Source organism: Tasmannia lanceolata, unplaced genomic scaffold (genome assembly GCF_043159265.1).
Source record: "Tasmannia lanceolata isolate RefF3 unplaced genomic scaffold, GAP_Taslan_0.1 ptg000026l, whole genome shotgun sequence".
In the NCBI taxonomy this organism is placed as follows: domain Eukaryota; kingdom Viridiplantae; phylum Streptophyta; class Magnoliopsida; order Canellales; family Winteraceae; genus Tasmannia; species Tasmannia lanceolata.
The window spans coordinates 7,120,485-7,139,973 of NW_027518703.1; the positions used below are offsets into that span (position 1 = coordinate 7,120,485).

Here is a 19,489-nt window from a genome sequence, read left to right on the forward strand (position 1 = left end):
AGATGGGATTAACATAGTATAGATAGAATAAGGTTTTAAATAATCCTATATGGGCTTATGCGCATGATGTCCCAAGCTTTCCCCGTTTATCTATCTCCATGAGCAGTGTCCGGACCCGGCATTAGAAAGGCAAGAGAGACGATTTGAGATTTCAATATCCTCCTCTCACTCTACGACAGTACGATCTTGGATTTTAGACTGTCGGTGCCAAATACGGCCCATTGGTATTAAAGATTTTGGGGCTGAGAATGAGGTCTCTCTCGCTATGCAAAGTAAAAATAACTGTCGCTCTCCACTTCATTTTACTGTTGTGTGATGAGAAAGGTGCATGCAGAAAGGAAATTAAGGGGCGGCTTACATCACTCTTATTTCTTCTCTCTTAATGGCTGATTTTATTTGAATGAACCACCTTATCTACTCCAATAAGGGGATTTGCTAGGGATCACCATCACAGAAGACATTTCGTGGGCCGGCTGTTGCAAGAGAGAGCAGCCACATTGGCTCACTTTTCAACAGATTTTGTCATATACATTTAATTCATCCCAGGTGGCTGCACTCTCATACAACAGCTGGCCCGTGAAATGCCTTCTGCGATGGTCCCTAGCAAATCCCTAAAATAAGTGAAGTAGAAAAATTGGTATTAGGTTAATTAGTCGATATTTGGCTTTCGATTAGATGATATGGACCATTGATTGTGGGTCCAAGTGTAAAATGATGATGGTAGATTATACATTTAAATTGCGGGTTTCGCTAATGACTGCCCTTAGGCCACTCATTAAAGTGCATTGGAATTTGGAAATGATATTTTACACATCTTTTGATAATAAATTCACATAATAGGAGTATTTTTATCAGGCAATGTGTAGAATGATTGTGAAATATCATTTCCAATGCACCTTAACTAAGGGCACCCGTTAGCAAAACCCTTAAATCACAATGGTGATTGACAACAAGACAGACTTATCTCAAAAGCATAGTTTTAAAGCTCTAGCTAGACTGATAAAAACGACATAAAAAGCAGTTGGATTTTAATGAGCCAATAGTGACTAAGCGGAAATTAATTAACTTCGTATTCTCTGACGAGCATTTAACTAAGGGTCTGTTCAGTTGCGCTTATTTTGAGGAAAGGAAACGGAAAACGGGCTCTTTTTTCCTCGGAAAGCGCCAATCTGAAGTGGAATCCGCCGAATCCCACGTGGCAACTCACTTTCCGCCCTTTACAATCCGTAAAAAATAGTCGGATTTGTCACGGATTCTCACTAGGGAAACCGGAAAAAAGCAAGTCGCGTCCTCTTTTTTTGGTTTTGAGAATACGAAGCCCTAAACCCACATATCTTCGTCATCATCTTTGGTCTGTGGAGAGCAAAACTGCTGCCATCTTTTCCAATGCGGTGGTTTTCCGCTCTCCACTCCACTTTCCTCGAGAGGTAAGCTTCTTACCTCGTCCCTCTCTCCTCTTTCCTTATTTTATTTTTTATTTTTTCTGTTTTATTGGTGTTTTATCGCCATTTTTTAGGAGTTTTCTCATCAATTTCAGATGGAAAAGAAGAATGGGTTTCATGCACATTTTAATGGGGATTTATCACCATTTTTTAGGGGTTTTCAGTTTCAGATATTGGCAACTACCTGAAACTCTTTTTCAGAAAATGCACATTTGAATCTTTTTCTATTAATTCTTTCTCTACCAATGCAAAAAACGCTAATCTGCTTTTGATTTGATTAGATTTCCCTTTGGCTTTCTGCTTTTTGCAAAGTTCTAAAATATGATTAGGGCTTTATATGATGGTTCGGATTAGGGTTTAAGTGAAACCCTCTTTCATATGTTTTGATTTTTGAGCTTATTTTTTGAAACCTGTTTCAGATCTTGTGTGAAACCCCCTTTCATAATATTGTTTCTATACTGTTTCGTTTCTGTTTCATGGCAACTGAATGCGCACTCCTACTGCTTTCTTAACAGTTTCTTTTCCTTTCCATTTCCTTCTGCCACGTCATTTCCTTTTCCTTTTCGTTTCCTGCGCGCAACTGAACAGACCCTAAGGGCTTTTGTAAACAGTTGAGCATCATTTAATTGCCCTTGGAATTTGGAATTTACACATACTTTAAGCCTTTTACACACAGTTTGAGATTTTTTACTCAAATTATGTGAAAATTCAAGATCGTTAGCGCAATTAAATGATGCTTAACAAGTGCCATAAGGGCAGTCGTTGGCAAAACCCTTTAACTCATAATGAAACACTTTCAAAAAAGAGTTCTTTTAGGAAAATAAATACGAAAGTGAAAAATAAACAAAGATTTGATCATATTTACCACATAAGATAAAGAGCTCATTTTTTTTTTTTCTTCTTTTTGCAAAACAGATTTCCGTTTTGCTAGCAGCCTTAGGGATTGTCAATATCACAAAAAGTCATGTCACACATCTACTGGAGAGAACAGTGACCTCATATCAGATTTTTGTCTTCTAAGGTGATGATTCATTGATTCTCTCCTACAGCCGCGAAATAAGTACCCTGTTCATTTATTAAGGAGTGAGGACCACTGAATTACCGACCAACCTTCATGTTAGCGGGCACATGCCCACATGTGGTGTGACCCACTCAGTAGGCGCATATATCATTACATGGTTAATGTGGATAGTCTAAACTCTGATCTTCCAATATGATCAGTCAATTAGTGTAGATGCTTTGCTACAAGATCTATTTACGAGTTCGACTATCGGGGTAGGAGGAATCAAAATTAATTGTGCGTGTAAACGTTTGAAGACGGTGCGATATGTGGCATGCTACTTGCGTTGTGAACTTGTGAATATGATGTAACACCCCGGCCATTGTATAGATATAATCATGTTCTAGGCCAACACCCTCCCCGGTTTTAAAGTGCATCTATAAAGGGAAAGAGAGGGTCTGCAATTCTGCATATATATATATATAGCTCAGGAATTTCCCCTCCCTTTCTAATATGGGATTCTACAATCCACCCCTTGAGGACCAAGCGTCCTTGTTGGCACACAGTACTAGAGGAGGTGTGGCTTTGATGCCATTCTGACATTCTGTAACGCACCGGCCACTGTGTAGATATAGTCCGGTTTTAGGTCGCAACCTTCCCCGGTTTTAAAACCCATCTATGAAAAGAAAGAGGGGCTCTTATATGATAGTGGTGTTATGAGTGGAGGTTTCCTAATGCCTAGGCATTGTAGATTATTGTAGGTTCATTATAAAGTAGAGACGCTTGCTTGAAGAAGTCACCAAGCTCATCATTTTTGTCTAACCCTCATTGGCTATAGAGGACTAAAAGTTATTGCTATTAATGCAAACAAGTATCATCATCGACTATTAATAATTAGGAATTTTCTAGACAATTTCGTGGAAAGCCATTTCGTGGCTGGCTTTTGCATGTGAGAACAGGCACACATGTTGATTTTTTAGCGGATTCTGTCTTATTCATTTTATTAACGTGAGCGGCTGTTCCCACATGCAAAATCCCGCCGCTAAATGGCTTTCTGCAAAATTGGCTAGCAAATCCATAATAATTATTGGGAAATTTTTAAGATTTTTTAATACTTGTTGATTTATGAGTATTGAAAACATGTTGATTTGTGTAGATTAATAGTTGTGAATCTTGTGATTATATTCTACTTAATATATATATGCAAGCTATTATTTCTTATTATTGTATTCTTACAATGATGCATGTTATAAAAATATGATAATTATCATATAATTAATTACTAATTGTTGATAAAATGGTCAAGTACTTGCATATCAAGACGAGTCCAATTGAGCATAACGAGCACAATTATGCAGAGGTGATAAATTATCCCAATTTCTTAGGAAATCAAGATGAAGTAAAGCATGTTCATGTTCATGTTCAAATAACGTAAGCCGATGAGGATTTAGCTTGCATATATGGTGTAATAATATTCCAAACTTCGAGATTGTTTTGAGCTTTCTGGGATTAAACTACAAGTATTGGAGACTAATACCTAAAAATACACTGTTTATCTATACTCGTGTTAGTATGTGAGAACCCAGTCCATTAGGAAACCTTCTGCCGTTGTAGAGACATTAGTCACCTCGTGCTCGAATAATGATCACTTGTTCTCTCTTGAATGTGCCAAAGTATTTCTGTCCTTTTTAAAAAAAAATTAGCTAGTCTTCAAAATTAATTGTCAAAAATAAGCCTAGAGTTGAGCATAAAGATATTTTAATTGCCCCATATTGGGAGCATAAGACTTATATATTATTTTAAAATACCCTTCGAAACTTTTAAAATGATGTAAATCTCCCTTAAGAATGGTTTGGTTTAAGAAAAAATATGAGTTTAAAACAAAATTAGAGTGTCATGGATAAAATTTTGTCATTCGATATGGTTTTACACTATTTAATAGTAAAATTGTTTGTTTGGTTTAAAAAAACCATTTGATAGGGTTTTACAAAGATCAATATAACAAGGCCTTAAGATATAACATTTTCCTCTCTCTCTCTCTCTCTCTCTCTCTCTCTCTCTCTCTCTCTCATATAAGTGCAAATGAGATTAGATAAGGATTTGGGTTTTTCAAGTCACACATTTCGAAGGACATATATCATCTCCTCGCTCCCCTTTCCCTCTCTCGAAAACTCCTTTGTATGTAGTAACTGTTAAAATATAAAAGATAAATAATGCCTTTCTCCAACAGCTTAAGCTATTGGAGAAGTTGGTAAGTTAACATGGTATCAAAGCCAAAGGTCTCGAGTTCAAACCTCCCGGATAGCAAAAATCCACATACGATAGTCGGTCCAAAGTGGGACCACATGTGCCACGTGTTTGCCAAGTGGGCCACACGTGCGGGGGAGTGTTAAAATATAAAAGATAAATAATGCCTTTCTCCAGCTTAAGCTATTGGAGAAGTTGGTAAGTTAACAGTAACACAAAGTGAGACACCATCCATGAACAAATAAAAGCATAACATGTAACAACCACACTGCATCTACTCATTAACACCATAACATGTAACAAATGCACACCATTTGGCTAATATAAATGTTCATGACAATCCAGAAACAAGCAAGTCTTTCTATATAAATTTTAAAAAAATAATAATTAAGAAGGCCAAATGTGTGACTTATCACTATAAACTTATGGTTTATATGTGGGCCAGGGCTGTTTTATGAGGCTCCACAATTTAGTGACCTTCTCAGAGCCACTTCTCAAGGATGACTTATTTTTAGGAGAGGCTATTCAGAGAATATAAAGGTGAAGGTAGAGAAATAATCCATTTATGTTACTTCATTTTCTTCCTTCCTCTTTTTTGTTTTCTAGATTTCTTTGTCACCTGTTTTGATTCATTAAAGTACAATGGCAGTCTAGAATTCTTAATGCTTTAGGTATTAGAAACATCCATTTGGCAGCTCATAAATTATGCAACTTTTTTTTCATGCTACTAAGTACCACATCGTAATATGAATTAAATGAAACAAGTGAAACATGGGAGTGGAGATATCAATTGCTATTATAAAACTTGTACAATTTGAATGAATGAAAATCCAAAGAAGATATGTAAGTATGGCAAATTAAAAGTCTACTCTCCATGTGAGGAAAGACATATTTGTGATAAACATCCTCCATCACACATGATGTGTGTGTGTGTGTGTTGGATTACCAACCAGAGAATAGTTTTCATTCAATTGAGTTTATTGTGTTTTTTTTTTGTTAAACCATTCAAAGCCAAGGCCTAATTATCTCACTGATTACCATCAATTTTCCTTGTGGGTTGCTTCATTAGAATCCCAAAGTTGAAGTAAGTTTCAAGACAGGGAAGAAAGTGATTTGCATGTGTCTTTACATTTGACAAGAAAATAATAATAAATTAAGGCTGTTTTCAGCAATCATTTTCCGCTGTATTTTTGTTCTTTTTTTTGTTTGGTGGAGAACAAGAGAATGAAAATAATGGTGTTCAGCAAACTCGACCCACTGCCTGTTTCTCGAAATTCTGACTTTTGGAGTGGTAAAAGAAGGTAAACTCTCAAAGCAAAATGGAGTTGCTTCTAACGACTAACATTCTGTTTCGACTGCTCCGAAACTTGATAACCAGAAGTGTTAGCAAAATATTAAGCTTTTGGTAGATTGATGAGATTCATGATTGCGTCAAGGGGCATTCAGTCTTGCTCCAGGACGTACGTCAATCAGCTAGCTAATAGTTAGGCGGACCGGCTAGCGATAATTGGGGTGAACAGGACATCTCTAGAGATTTTTAATTTTCTTCCCCTTGATCTTCGCTTTGAGTTTATCTTTCTTTTCTTCTTTGTACTTTTCACCTCTTCTGTCCATGGTTTCAAAATTAATAATGTAACATTTTCAGGTATTACTGATTTGAAATCCGAAATTTCCGATTCTGGGTGAAATTTAAAACTTCTATCTAGGGGTTTGCCCCTTTGTTTTATAATATAGCATCTAATATTTTTTTATTTATTTGAAATGATAATGATTTATTAATTATCATTGTGACATGGTGGTCACAGGTTCGAGTCACAGAAACAGCCTCTCTGCAAAGCAAGTGTAAAGCTGCGAACATCTAGTCCTCCCCAGAACCCGCAATGGCAGGAGCATCGTGCACTGGGCTGCCCTTTTTTATAATGATTTATTAGTTAAAAAGGACTCACAACCAAGGGGGTTGAGAGCCCAACAAAAGTGAACAAAGTGAAGGTGGCAGGAAGTTGAAAAAAAAAATGATAAATGTTACCACACTAGTTCCATGATCGGGGGCCACTTGTTCAACAGAATGATCCAAACCATAATTTATCTGTTATCTTTTGATAAGGATTGCCCGTCCATCAAATTAAAGTCACTCATCATATATGATCCTGTCTCTTGAATGCTCTTTTTTTTTTTCCAAAGCTAGTCGAAAAAATTGTGCGTGGTCAATCCAAAGTTGTTATGTACGCATCCAAACCATTTCAAAAATAGGTTACTTTGGACTGGTCAGTGATGGCTGTTACAGACTCACGAGAGAGAGAGAGAGAGAGAGAGAGAGAGAGAGAGTTGCATTAAATTGGAAAGAAACCCATCTCTGCTTTTTCTTGTTGGCATGGGATTTGAATGTGTGGCTCATTGATTTTTCCATCTCTCTTTTCGGTGCGTATTGTTGAGCATTAATAGCTAAAGCTACAGAATAACATCCCAGACAAAGTTGTGCCTTTGGGTGCAACTAAATTGCCTAATTTTTTTTTCTAGTTGGGGATGGGATAGTTTAAAGCACGCATAGGCCAAAAAGACAAGTCCGGTCAGATGCTTATTTCTGACTTGCACAAAAGAATCCATTAAAAACAAGGAAAAATTGTCAACTGGTGACAGAAAAATACGAAAATAGTGAATGGGTGACACCCTTTGACACCCTTTGAAAGTTGGTGAACGGAGGTCGAAACACCTTTTTCTGACATGGCCTTTTACCCAAATACCCCTCATGGCAAAAAGAACACGTTATACTAGATTTTTCTCTCTCTTACTTTTCACCTACCAAAGTTTACCGCCTACCTCTTGCAAATTTCTCCATTAACGCCTGAAACCCACGAAGTGTAAGTGAAGGTTAGTAGCTTATCTACTCTCTTAGGATTAGTGCTTCCATTAATGCGTTTGAACCCTGTCTTTAGTGTGTGATAATAACCCTGTCTGTATTGTGTGTGATAACCCTATCTTTATTGTGATTGATAACCCTATCTTATAACCCTTTTAAAATGGTGACTTAGGGCTTCTGCTTCTATTATCTCTGAAACTGTTCTTATAGAGTTGGTACCCTACTAATAAAGTTGGTATTAGTGTTTGATGACCCGAATATAGATGGTTTATGTAAACCCTTTTGTACATGAATCACAATTTTTTGCACTTGATAATCCCTTATTTGCTGTTGGTAAGTCCCATATATTTACTTGATAAACTTGTTTTGACACTTGATGTAGTTGTAGGTGTTGGATGTATATGGGAAGTATTTGTGCGCCTCCAGCAATGCCTTGATTGGACGGATTGTATATATTCCTTCGTCAGTACATGTAAGAGGCTTTTTTGTAGCTATACATGTTACTTTACAACTTATCCATGATTTAGTGTTCCCACAAAATTCATTTCATTGTACAGGGATATAAGACTTCAGGGCGTGATTCAATGGATGACAAAAATAAGTTGGACTCCGATCGGTTGGCGAACGAGCTAGTGTATCGTACACTTGACCATATCCCGTCAGAAGATATTGGGATGCTTTTAATCCCATGCTGTCAAGACTTTCATTGGGCTCTTGTGCTTGTTGATATGGTGAATAAAAAGATGGTCGAGTTCAACTCATGGAAGGGGACTCATTTCAGGAGCGAGCATCTCCCACTGTAAGTAAATTAACATCTTCCGTAACATTTAAAGTTACTTCCATATGTATAACACTCAATATTCCTTCGTTGTCATAAATTCAGGTAGCATTAATGAAGGAATATTTGAAGGGCCGGGGTTGCAACATCGATGACTTTCCATATTCACAGATGGATGGCTTCCGAAAGCAGAACAATGGGTGGGTTCAAACTTAAAACTTTCGATTTTTTGTTAGTATTCCTATCTCATTCGTAGTTAGCTTAAAAGTAACTCCATTCAATGCATGCTTTTATACATGGTTGATTGCGACGCTTTTGTCCTAAAAGCGATTGAGCATCTCTACCATGGTCAACCACTGAACTTTGGGCCGACAGACATTCATGAATTTCGGCTACAACTCTGTGAGAGATTTTTACGATGAGAGTTTGGGGACTGCACACTTATATAGGAACACCTTCTAATGTTGATGGATGTTTATTTTTTCTGATGATCAAACTTTATTTTTTAATGGAGATTGGCAGGGGATTTGTTAAATGGCAAGGGAAGTTGTTATGGTCTGTGTTTTTGTTTGTGAATGGGTGGAAAACTTGTAAATTGAAATAGGTTTAATGGAAGTGTGTTTGTGTTTGTGAATGGGTGGAGAACTTGGTTGGTGAAACAGGTTTTATGAAATTGTGAACTTGTTTATGAATGTGGAGAAGTTGTAAATGTAAGCAGGTTTTATGGAATTGTGAACTTGTTTATGAATGTGGAGAAGTTGTAAATGTAACCAGGTTTTATGGAAGTGTATTTGTGTTTGTGTTTCAATTTGAATATTGGAACTTGTAAATTTAAACAGGTTTTAGACATGTGTGTTTCTGGGTTGATAACCCACATTTGAAGGTTAATAACCCAAAAAAAGGGAGGTTGGTAACCTTAAGTTCCAATTCCAGCAACTTTACTCGGCTGGACAAATGGTTGGTGACCCTCTTTCTGGGTTGATAACCCACATTCGAAGGTTAATAACCCAAAAAAGGGAGGTTGGTAACCTTAAGTTCCAATTCCAGCAGCTTTACTCGGCTGGAAAAATGGTTGGTGACCCTCTTTCTGGGTTGATAACCCACATTCGAAGGTTAATAACCCAAAAAAAGGGAGGTTGGTAACCTTAAGTTCCAATTCCAGCAGCTTTACTCGGCTGGAAAAATGGTTGGTGACCCTCTTTCTGGGTTGATAACCCACATTCAAAGGTTAATAACCCAAAAAAATGGAGGTTGGTAACCTTAAGTTCCAATTCCAGCAGCTTTACTCGGCTGAAAAAATGGTTGGTGACCCTTTTTCTGGGTTGATAACCCACATTCCAAGGTCAATGACCCAAAAAATGGGATGTTGGTAACCTTAATTTTCAAGTCCAGCAGCTTCACTCCTCGGACGGAAAAATGGTTGGTGACCCTTTTTCTGGGTTGATAACCCACATTCCAAGGTCAATGACCCAAAAAATGGGAGGTTGGTAACCTTAATTTTCAAGTCCAGCAGCTTCACTCCTCGGACGGAAAAATGGTTGGTGACCCTTTTTCTGGGTTGGTAACCCACATTCCAAGGTCAATGACCCAAAAAATGGGAGGTTGGTAACTTTAATTTTTCGGTCTATCACCCACTTTCGAATGTTGGTAACCTCGTTTTGAGGGAGTCGATAACCTGGATTTTGAATTCCAGTAGCTTTATCAACCAAGGGAATGGGTTGATGATCCAATTTTGAGTGTTCATAACCTCACTTCCGATTGGTTGATGACTTATTTTGGGGGAGTCGATAACCTAGATTTTGGTTGATAACCTAGGGAATTGGTTGATAATCCTATTGTTTGTGCCGGTAATCCAATTCTGACTGTTGATAAGTCCCTTTTCATGGTTTAGATGTAGGAGAGCGACAACTAAATAGAGAACAAATAGCATATCTATATCCAAAAAAATTGTTTATGTATTGATGTTCCAATTACAACCATTCTTTACAAAATAACAAAAAAGAAGTCATCACAATATCTGAGAAGTTTGTATGTTCAAGGGACCGTACTTCATATTCATGAATCCCAACTCGATAAGCTGTATACTGGCGGCTCTCTTCCCTCGCTAATGTTATATGTTCTTATGTGTAATGAGTCAACTTTGTTTGCCAACTATGACCCAATTTCTGACGCTTTTTGAATGAAGTCTGTAGTCTGATGTCTACTGTGCTCTACCAATGATGCAATCGGCAATCTTCTTGCATCCTTCAGGACAACATTGAAACACTCCGATCTATTTGTAGTCAATACATCATACCTATTCCCCTTAAAATAAAAACTAGCCCAGTGTTCGTTCGCAATGTCACTTATCCACTTGTGTGCACGTTCATTCCTCACCTTAATCTTCTCCATTGTTTCTCTGAACACACTCTCTCTCAAAGTCCGTGCGGCTTTCCAAAACAATCTCTCAAGTAGAACATCTTTGAACTCGGATCGCAAATTGGCGGCGAGGTGACGCATGCAATAACTATGATGAGAATTGGGAAATATATTAGGCACTGCCTGCAACAACCCCTTATGTCGATCGGAGCATATGGTGAATATGTTCATCTCCGCTGCCAATACGTACTGCCTCAGCAACATAAAAAACCACCTCCAACTATTTTCGTTCTCCGTCTCAACAACCCCAAATGCTAATGGATATAAACCGTTGTTACCATCGACCCCGATTGCAATCAATAAGATTCCTAGATACTTCCCTCGCAGATGTGTCCCATCAACCAAAATTATAGGCCTGAGTGTTCGATGAAAAGACCGTATGCTAGGACCAAATGTCCAAAATAAGCGAACAAATCTATCATCTCCCCTAGGTCGTAAATCTCTGGCTCTGAAAACACGCATATAGCTGCTGGGATTTCTTCTCATCATCTGAATTGTAAGTGCAGGTAATATTCGATAAGAGTCCTCCACATTCTCACACTTAATCTCAAGTATGATATTCATCGCGTTGTACGCCTTCCAATAGCTTATAATTATACCCCAATGCATCTTGATATATTCTCGTATCATCCTCGTCCTCACATCATCTGGGTAAGCAAATAAGCGTAAACATGTCTCAGCAACCCAAGCTGCTATGACAAGAGGGTGATCATTGCCCCTTAATTTAGTTCTACACGTATGGTCGGGGACAAACGACTTCACTAACACACAGGTCATATGATTAGTACCCGTTATACGCCATTTCCAACCCTCTACCTTGCATCGAACGGCATACTTCTTCGGTGTTGACTTTGACCTCACGAACATAAACTTCTGCCGAATAGCGTACTCTTTGACAACCTTTTTGAAGTGTTGCATATAGAAAATATTGCCCCAACCGTTAACTGCTCAAACTGAAGATTATTAGTATCTACATCATGGGCCCCAACAAACATCTCATCTGCTTTCATTGGCCAACTACTGTTAGTCGGAACCGGTTGAGATCTCTATCTGATAGCAGAATCCGCACTGAAAGGCTGAGCGCATGGACTAACACCGATATTTCCATAATTGTCATCATCATCATCATCCTCCTCCTCCTCATCATCATCATCATCATCACTACCATCGTCATTATCATCATCATTTATTTCTTCTTCTAAATCTAAACCCCTCACACAGAAACCGTCTTCAAAAACATTACTGAAGTCCACTTCAAGATCTCCCACATTTTGGAAGTCATCAATACCTCCACAAACATGGTTGCCATACAAATCACTTGCCAATGTTTCATTTAAGTCAATTTCAGACCTGCATAGTTCGGCAATATATAATCAAGTTGGATCCATATGAATTATAAATTGAAATATGGAAGTATTCAAACATTGCCAAATAACTACAATACCTTATGACAGGTTCTGCTGGAGCACCTCTGATCTCTTCACTAACATATCTCCCATCAAATTCACTTTCGTAGTCTTTTTGCAAGTCCACTTCAAAACGAAGACGTTTTTGGGACGGAATCGAAGTAGAAGGAATGCTACGATTAAGAGAGGGTCTCCTAGTGCAGAGTTTGTTTGGGGGAAGCATTGACGAATTCAATGAATTAATACATTTATCATTTATGCTCTTAGTTATGTATATCATCACAGAATTGAACATGTATCTGTCAAACATCCTTAACATTGTTTGGAGGACATCATCATCATCGACGTCGATTAAAGTGACTATATATGGATCCACAACATATCGACATTTTATTGATAGTAAAACCTGCCTTTCTATAACACCAATCCTTCTTCGGATTGCAGCTTCAAATTCATCGAAATTGATTCCGCGGCTGACAGATAACAATGTCTTCTTCCCTCCGACGTATTCCCAAGAAACATCATCCTTCAAATCTCCATCATAGTGTAAAAGAAGAGAAACCATTGTTTCGGACATTTTTATAAAATTCTAAATAGGGGTTCTAAACAGAGTTGTTACTAAAAGGGGATCTTCATATCTTCTTGAGGGGTATTCAAGTGTACACAATGGGTTACCAAGTTCATAATGGACTCTAAATGGGGTTTTACTACCTCAATTGGGGTTTGAAAGTCAGTCCACAAGGTGTTCTAAGAGATTATCAGCTACCTAATGAGGGATTCAAGTCCGTACGGAGGCTTCTGTAAAGGGTAATCAAGTTGCAAATTAGGGGTTTTCAACTCTCTACACAAGGGGGTTTTCAAGTTTCTAAAGGGATTACCAAGTACATAGAAGGGGAGTTACCAACAATGTACAAGGGCTTTTCAACACTCTCCAAGGGGGTTACCAAGCCTCTCCGAGGTGTATCAAGTGTCAAAACAAGTTTATCAGGTAAATATATGGGACTTATCAACAGCAAATAAGGGATTATCAAGTGCAAAAAATTGTGATTCATGTACAAAAGGGTTTACATAAACCATCTATATTCGGGTCATCAAACACTAATACCAACTTTATTAGTAGGGTACCAACTCTATAAGAACAGTTTTAGAGATAATAGAAGCAGAAGCCCTAAGTCACCATTTTAAAAGGGTTATAAGATAGGGTTATCAATCACAATAAAGATAGGGTTATCACACACAATACAGACAGGGTTATTATCACACACTAAAGACAGGGTTCAAACGCATTAATGGAAGCACTAATCCTAAGAGAGTAGATAAGCTACTAACCTTCACTTACACTTCGTGGGTTTCAGGCGTTAATGGAGAAATTTGCAAGAGGTAGGCGGTATACTTTGGTAGGTGAAAAGTAAGAGAGAGAAAAATCTAGTATAACGTGTTTTTTTTGCCATGAGGGGTATTTGGGTAAAAGGCCATGTCAGAAAAAGGTGTTTCGACCTCCGTTCACCAACTTTCAAAAGGGTGTCACCCATTCACTATTTTCGTATTTTTCTGTCAGAAAAAAAATACTCTACTTCAAATTGAGTTTTTTCTTTCTTATTTTTGAGGGGTGTTTTATGCTCCCATCTCTTCAAATCTCTTACAATTGGCACTAATATTTCATGGAATATGTTTTCAAGGTTGCCAAACATCCCCTATATATGGAAGTCTCTTTGTATATTATCAAAACATGGGTAAGGGCACCACCCATTAAGGTGCATTGGAAACTTAATTTTACACACTCGTTAGCAAATGATAAATGCGCCCCTTTTCATCACTTGGGACACTAAGTTGCATTGCACGTGGCAATCAAGTCCGTTCATTCCTTCAAATGTGAAATACATCAGCCCCTTTGCGGTCATAGATACACTGTAGCTGGGTGTCCCAAGTAATGAAAAGGGGCGCATTTATCATTTCCCAATTATAAAGTGAAGTACCCTCCTATATTTTTGTGTAGACAATTAAAGAAGAAAACCTAGGCCCATGAGAGAGAGAGAGAGAGAGAGAGAGAGAGAGGGGTGGGGTCCTCAATTAACTCCACCTTAGAATTAGCATTTTGCATATATTTTGTAATTTTTCTGTTTCCTTGCCATCCACAATCAACAACAAATACTCTAAGTTTTCCTTTTATTAAATAAAAAGATAGATATTAGCATCCATTTTTTCACTTCATATGTCAGAGACAACTATAATAAGCCTAGTATAGCATTTAATAATAAAAAAAAAAAAAAAACCATAGACGTGGGACAAGCGGGCGATCCGACCGCTCATCGGTGTAACATTGCACCATACGGAGCAAACAAGACCGTTCACATATTCAACTCCGTCTATATCCAAGGTATAAAAATGGCTAAGAACAGTACTATAACCAGCACCACATTATGCCTTGAAGAATTACTCCCTTCCCTTGATCCTGCATATTTAGAGAAGTAAACGGAAAATATGAAAAATTAATTATCAGGCCTATCGATTAACAGCTTGAGCGTTAATTAAGAATTCGGATAAGATTTAAAAAAAAATAGAAATGGGAAAGAGAAAAGGTTGGTTTTGAGCGAAAATGAAAAATGAAATTTTCTTATAATTCTTTCTAGTGTTTTTATTAAAACTTTGAGTTTTCATATGTTCCAAGCTAAGATACGAAGTTCATAATAAAATAAAAAAGTAATCATAAGTATCCGCTTAAGTTAGAGTCAGACAAATGAATGGATAGGATCATCGAATAATATGGGTCCACCATTTTTATTTACTTTTAAATAATTGCAAGTACAAGTAGACACTGTATCATTTTTTGTCAAGAAAATTAGGGAAGTGACAAATCGGCCCCTTTTGATTACTTGGGACACCCAGCAGCAGTGTATCAACGACTGCAGAGGGGCTGATGTACTTCATGTCACAAGGATTCAATGGGGCTGATTGCCACGTACACTGCTGCTGGGTGTCTCAAGTACTCAAAATGGGCGGATATATCACTTCCCTAAAAATTATCCTTTGAAAGTAATCTTTGAAACTTTCATTGTGATAGGGATAGGTCATTGCAATTGTTGGTCCTGAACGATGAATTCCTAGCATGCACGGATCGATTATCAGCTCGCATTGACTATGTCTGTGCCCTGTGTACACACCGCCATCCATTTCAGGAAAAAAAAAAAAAAAAAATTATCCTTTGCAAAAATAGATTTTGAATTGATGAAAGACTAACTAAAACGCAACAGAAATGATTACAAAATTATATATTTTATGTAAATTTCTCCAAAACACTACTGATAACAGTTCGGTGTACAACTTACCCTCATGTTTCGAGTTAGAATCATTCTTACCAGCTTGATTTGAGTTAGAACCGGAGTTAGAACCATTCGATGAAACAGGGGGTGGTGGTGCACCCAGGCCAAACCCGAGATTATGACAATCCACTCCAAAATAACCTATGAAATAAGAGGAAAAAAACCCACATGAAAATTTTCTAACAATATTATTAAATTAATTTTCATTTTAATAAATATAAGAAGGATAGAAGTGTTACATTGTTTCATACACGCCATGCTCGTCAAATTCAGTAAATTTGCAGAACCTTCTTTGCAATTGCAACTGAAAAATGGAAATGCAGTGGTTTTTGCACAAATTCCATCACCACAGAATGTATAGTTACAAGCTGCAACACAGAAATTATTTTATTTAATTTCATATGTAATAATAAAGAAAGTCTTCTCAAAATCAAACTACAAATTACAATCTCTCTTTATATAACATCATTAACTAGGAGATTAAGTAGGCGCGCGCACCCACCTCTTTGTCAGATATATTATGTATTATAAATAGAAAAACAAATGTATTCTTTTCCAAAAATTTCTTGAATTCTTTACAAAATATTTCCCTAAATAATTGAACATTTGCCTCACTAAATTATTCCTCAATCACTACAAGAAAAAACCCTTTTTGCGACGGATAATTAACCATCTCATCTATAGTGACGTTCTTTTTTGCCGCCAAAGAAGGTTTTTCTTGTGGTGAATTTGAACTTTGTGATAGTGAACAGAGTCATTCGTTTAGTGAAGCCTCCTCCAAACGGGCGATATTACGAAAATCCCATACGTCGAATAATCCCAGTCATTGTAATTTGCTTTTATAATTAAGCAAACAAATAGGAGGCTTATCATTCATTAGGCAATGGAAGCTTTTCTTGAAAAAAAAAAAAAAAAAAAAAAACTAATAAAAATAAAATTATCTATGATTAATGAGAGTTTACGGTCCGATAAATTGACGGGTGGTAACAAGGGAATCGGAGATGGAGGCGGAGGAGGAGAGGCGCTCCCACAGTCGAAATCGATAGTGCCTGTACATACACCATAATACCATCAACTATTACTTTCTCATTTTTAAAAAAATCAAACCTACAAACTCTCACAATTCCATGATAAAAAGGAAAAACAAAACTGGAAATTAGTGTCAGATGGAAAACAAACACTTAATCCGCATGGGCTCCGTTTCTTCGACGTAAAATGGCCGTAAAACCAATTTTACGCCCATTTTTTTTAACTTAAAATGGGAGTAAAAATTGTTTTACGGCCCATTTTATATCCAAAGAAATGGAGGCATAACAATTTATATTTTTTCCATAATGTTCTATGGGACTGTTTGGATGCAAGGGTAGTTTTACTTAAAAACAATTTTTGTCCGAAAATGTTTTTCAGCATGAGGAATGCTAAACTGACAGGCGCCTTGTAGCCTTGTAGAAACTTGTTACAAGGCGCCACCATTGGATCCACGTCATCCTGAGCTCATTTAAAGGGCACTGAAAACTTTAGAAGCAAATGACGTGGATCCAATGGCGACGCCCTTGTAACCGGTTTCTGCAAGGGTGTCTGTCAGTTTAGCATCTCTCTTGTTCGATGAAAATGAAAAATATTCAGCTGTAGAAGTTTTGGGAGCCGAAATCACTTTCTCCCCTACGTAAATTTTTACGCCCTTTTTTTGTTTTATGTTGAAAGATTTGGGGTTAAAATTGAAAAAAAATTCCTTTTTTCTAAGTTATTTCCCACACTACTAGATCCTGGAATTTTTTTTCCCATGGAAAAGTTCCCTAAATAGAAAATTACAAGGCACAATATACCCATGGACAAGATCACCACAGACATGCAGAGGGTCCACATGGTACGATGATTGTTAGGCAAGCATCTAAAAAGTGGTTTCACTGATTTTGTAGGCCCCAAAGTGAGTATAGCGATAAAAATCCTATATATATATAGTTTGTGTGCAGCTGCACAAATAAGCTATATGTGCATGGCTGCACAAACCATGGTGGAGGCCACATTTTTTGGGGATCCAAAGCATTCATTTGGAAGGCCCTTCTATGGATAGGTGTGTACCAAAAATCAGCCTTATAGGATCATCCTATTCTAACCCGATCAAAGTAGGAGGAGAAAATGGACGGACACTGTTTCTTCCCATTTTTTTCCTCCACAAATGGCAAGGTTAGGATGATCCTAAAGGACTGATTTTTTGTACACACCCTATCCATGGAAGAGCCTTCCAAATAAATGCTTTGGATCCACAAAAAATGTGCCCCCCCATGGTTTGTGCACCATGCACAGATGGCTTATCTGTGCAGTTGCACACAAACCATATTTGCCTCCACATTTCGAATGGTTAGGATGATCCTATGGATCTGATTTTTTGTGGACACCCTATCTATGTGAGGGCCTTAAAAAATGAATGGTTTGGATCACCCAAATAATGTGGCCCCCAATGTATTTTAAGCTAGTGTGTAGATAACTTATCTACACATGTGTAGGAACCGTTCTCTCTCTCTCTCTCTCTCTCTCTCTCTCTCTCTATATATATATATATATTTGTATCAATTTAGACGAACCCAACTAGTGTTAGGATTAGACTTAGTCAATTTGAGCCAAGTAGATTGTTAACTTACCAACTTCTCCGAGAAAAGCGTTATTTATCTTTTATACTTTAACACTCCCCTGCACGTGTAGCCCACTTGGCAAACACATGGCACATGTGGTCCCGCTTTTGGCCGACCATCTCAGGTGGATTTTTGCTATTCGGGAGGTTTGAACTCGAGACCTTTTGCTCTAATACCATGTTAACTTACCAATTTCTCCAAAAGCTAAGCTTTTGGAGAAAGGTGTTACTTATCTTTTCTACTTTAACATAGATCCTTTCGCGTTCTTCATAAAAAATTTCTAAAGAATTCATTAGCCGACCCCAACTCATATGGGACAAAGGCTTAGTTGAGTTGAGAGAGAGAGAGAGACTAACAGTTAGGAAGAACGCATGGAGGGAGAGTAAATGACCCAATCTCTATCTGCTTCCATCCTTGTTTACACTCGCAATCAATAGGAAGGTTCGAACCATTTGAAGAAGCCTGACATGTCCCTTCCCCACAATTTACAACAGCACACAAAGCAGCTACACCAAAAATCACCCTTCTTAGTGCCTAACAAGAAAAGACCCAAAACCAAAACAAACAGTAATAAAGAAAAAAAAAAGTCCTAACTCCCAAATAAGTACCTGTAATAGGATCAGGGAGGGTCAAGGAATAAGAAGCTCGAAAGCAACCACTTAGCAAGAAGAAATGTAGAATACATAAAGAAAATACTGTTAGAGTAGAGCCCCCCATGGCTTTAGCAATGACAAAGTGGGCCCTTCAAGAAGTTAAGGAGTACAATGCTTTGCGAAGAGTTTTAAAGAGCAGCAGAGGCACATGGTGCCAAAGCATAGAGCATAAGTTGGGAGTAGGGACCAATGGTGATGGATTATTATTGTGTTTATTCCTAAGCAGCAAGACGGGTTTTACCAGGATGACTAGAACCAAAAACAAGGAATTTTGAGGCACAAGATACAAATTTTGGAATGTCAAAGTACCTCTTTTTAATAGCTTCGGCCGACCCTACTTACTTGACATTTTGATGATCTGAACCGTTCATCTAGAGTGGACTGCCATGCAATTGAGATGACTTTATAATCACTTCGGATCGATCTTTCATACCGAGGACATGGAAAATGTGCGGTTAAGATAAAAGATCAAAGATGCGTGTTGGAGTGATGAATGGTTAGGAATGCTTGATTAGAGTGATTTTAACGCTATGTCATCTCCATGATGGGCCCCACCAAGCGGTGAAGGGTTTAGATCGTGCTGATACCCATAGGGCTAACAAATACTTCTCATACATGTCTCGTAATCGAAGTCACTAATATTTGTCTGAGAAATGTCTTAGGAAGGGTGAATCTCAAGATATTTTAGTGTTTTTTTTTTGTTAGTGTATGATTTAAATCGGAAAAACTGAAAAA

The 19,489-nt window shown here is 37.6% G+C and overlaps 1 protein-coding gene across 2 annotated transcripts; it reads right to left on the reverse strand.

The window, feature by feature from the left end:
- Window positions 1-14,368: 14,368 nt before the first annotated feature.
- LOC143858365 (uncharacterized) lies at window positions 14,369-19,274 on the reverse strand. Of its 2 annotated transcripts, XM_077369002.1 has the most exons (6): window positions 18,710-19,274; window positions 18,458-18,607; window positions 16,431-16,517; window positions 15,708-15,836; window positions 15,505-15,609; window positions 14,369-14,600 (listed from the first exon to the last, which is right to left on the reverse strand). In XM_077369002.1, exons 1-6 carry the CDS (start codon window positions 18,816-18,818, stop codon window positions 14,515-14,517), a joined length of 666 nt encoding a protein of 221 aa, XP_077225117.1. In that variant the 5' UTR covers window positions 18,819-19,274; the 3' UTR covers window positions 14,369-14,514. The 2 variants fall into 2 exon arrangements, with proteins under 2 accessions (XP_077225117.1, XP_077225116.1); XM_077369001.1 differs by lacking the exon at window positions 14,369-14,600 and having other exon boundaries at window positions 15,323-15,609.
- Between the last annotated feature and the right edge of the window lie 215 nt (window positions 19,275-19,489).

Excerpts from the sequence above, each read along its gene's own strand:
- LOC143858365 (XM_077369001.1), bottom strand. The coding sequence starts at position 18,818 with ATGGGGGGCTCTACTCTAACAGTATTTTCTTTATGTATTCTACATTTC. Across the intron at positions 15,837-16,430 it reads ACCCGTCAATTTATCGGACC|CTTGTAACTATACATTCTGT; the intron begins GTAAACTCTCAT and ends TCTGTGTTGCAG. Across the intron at positions 15,610-15,707 it reads CATGGCGTGTATGAAACAAT|GTTATTTTGGAGTGGATTGT; the intron begins GTAACACTTCTA and ends CTTATTTCATAG.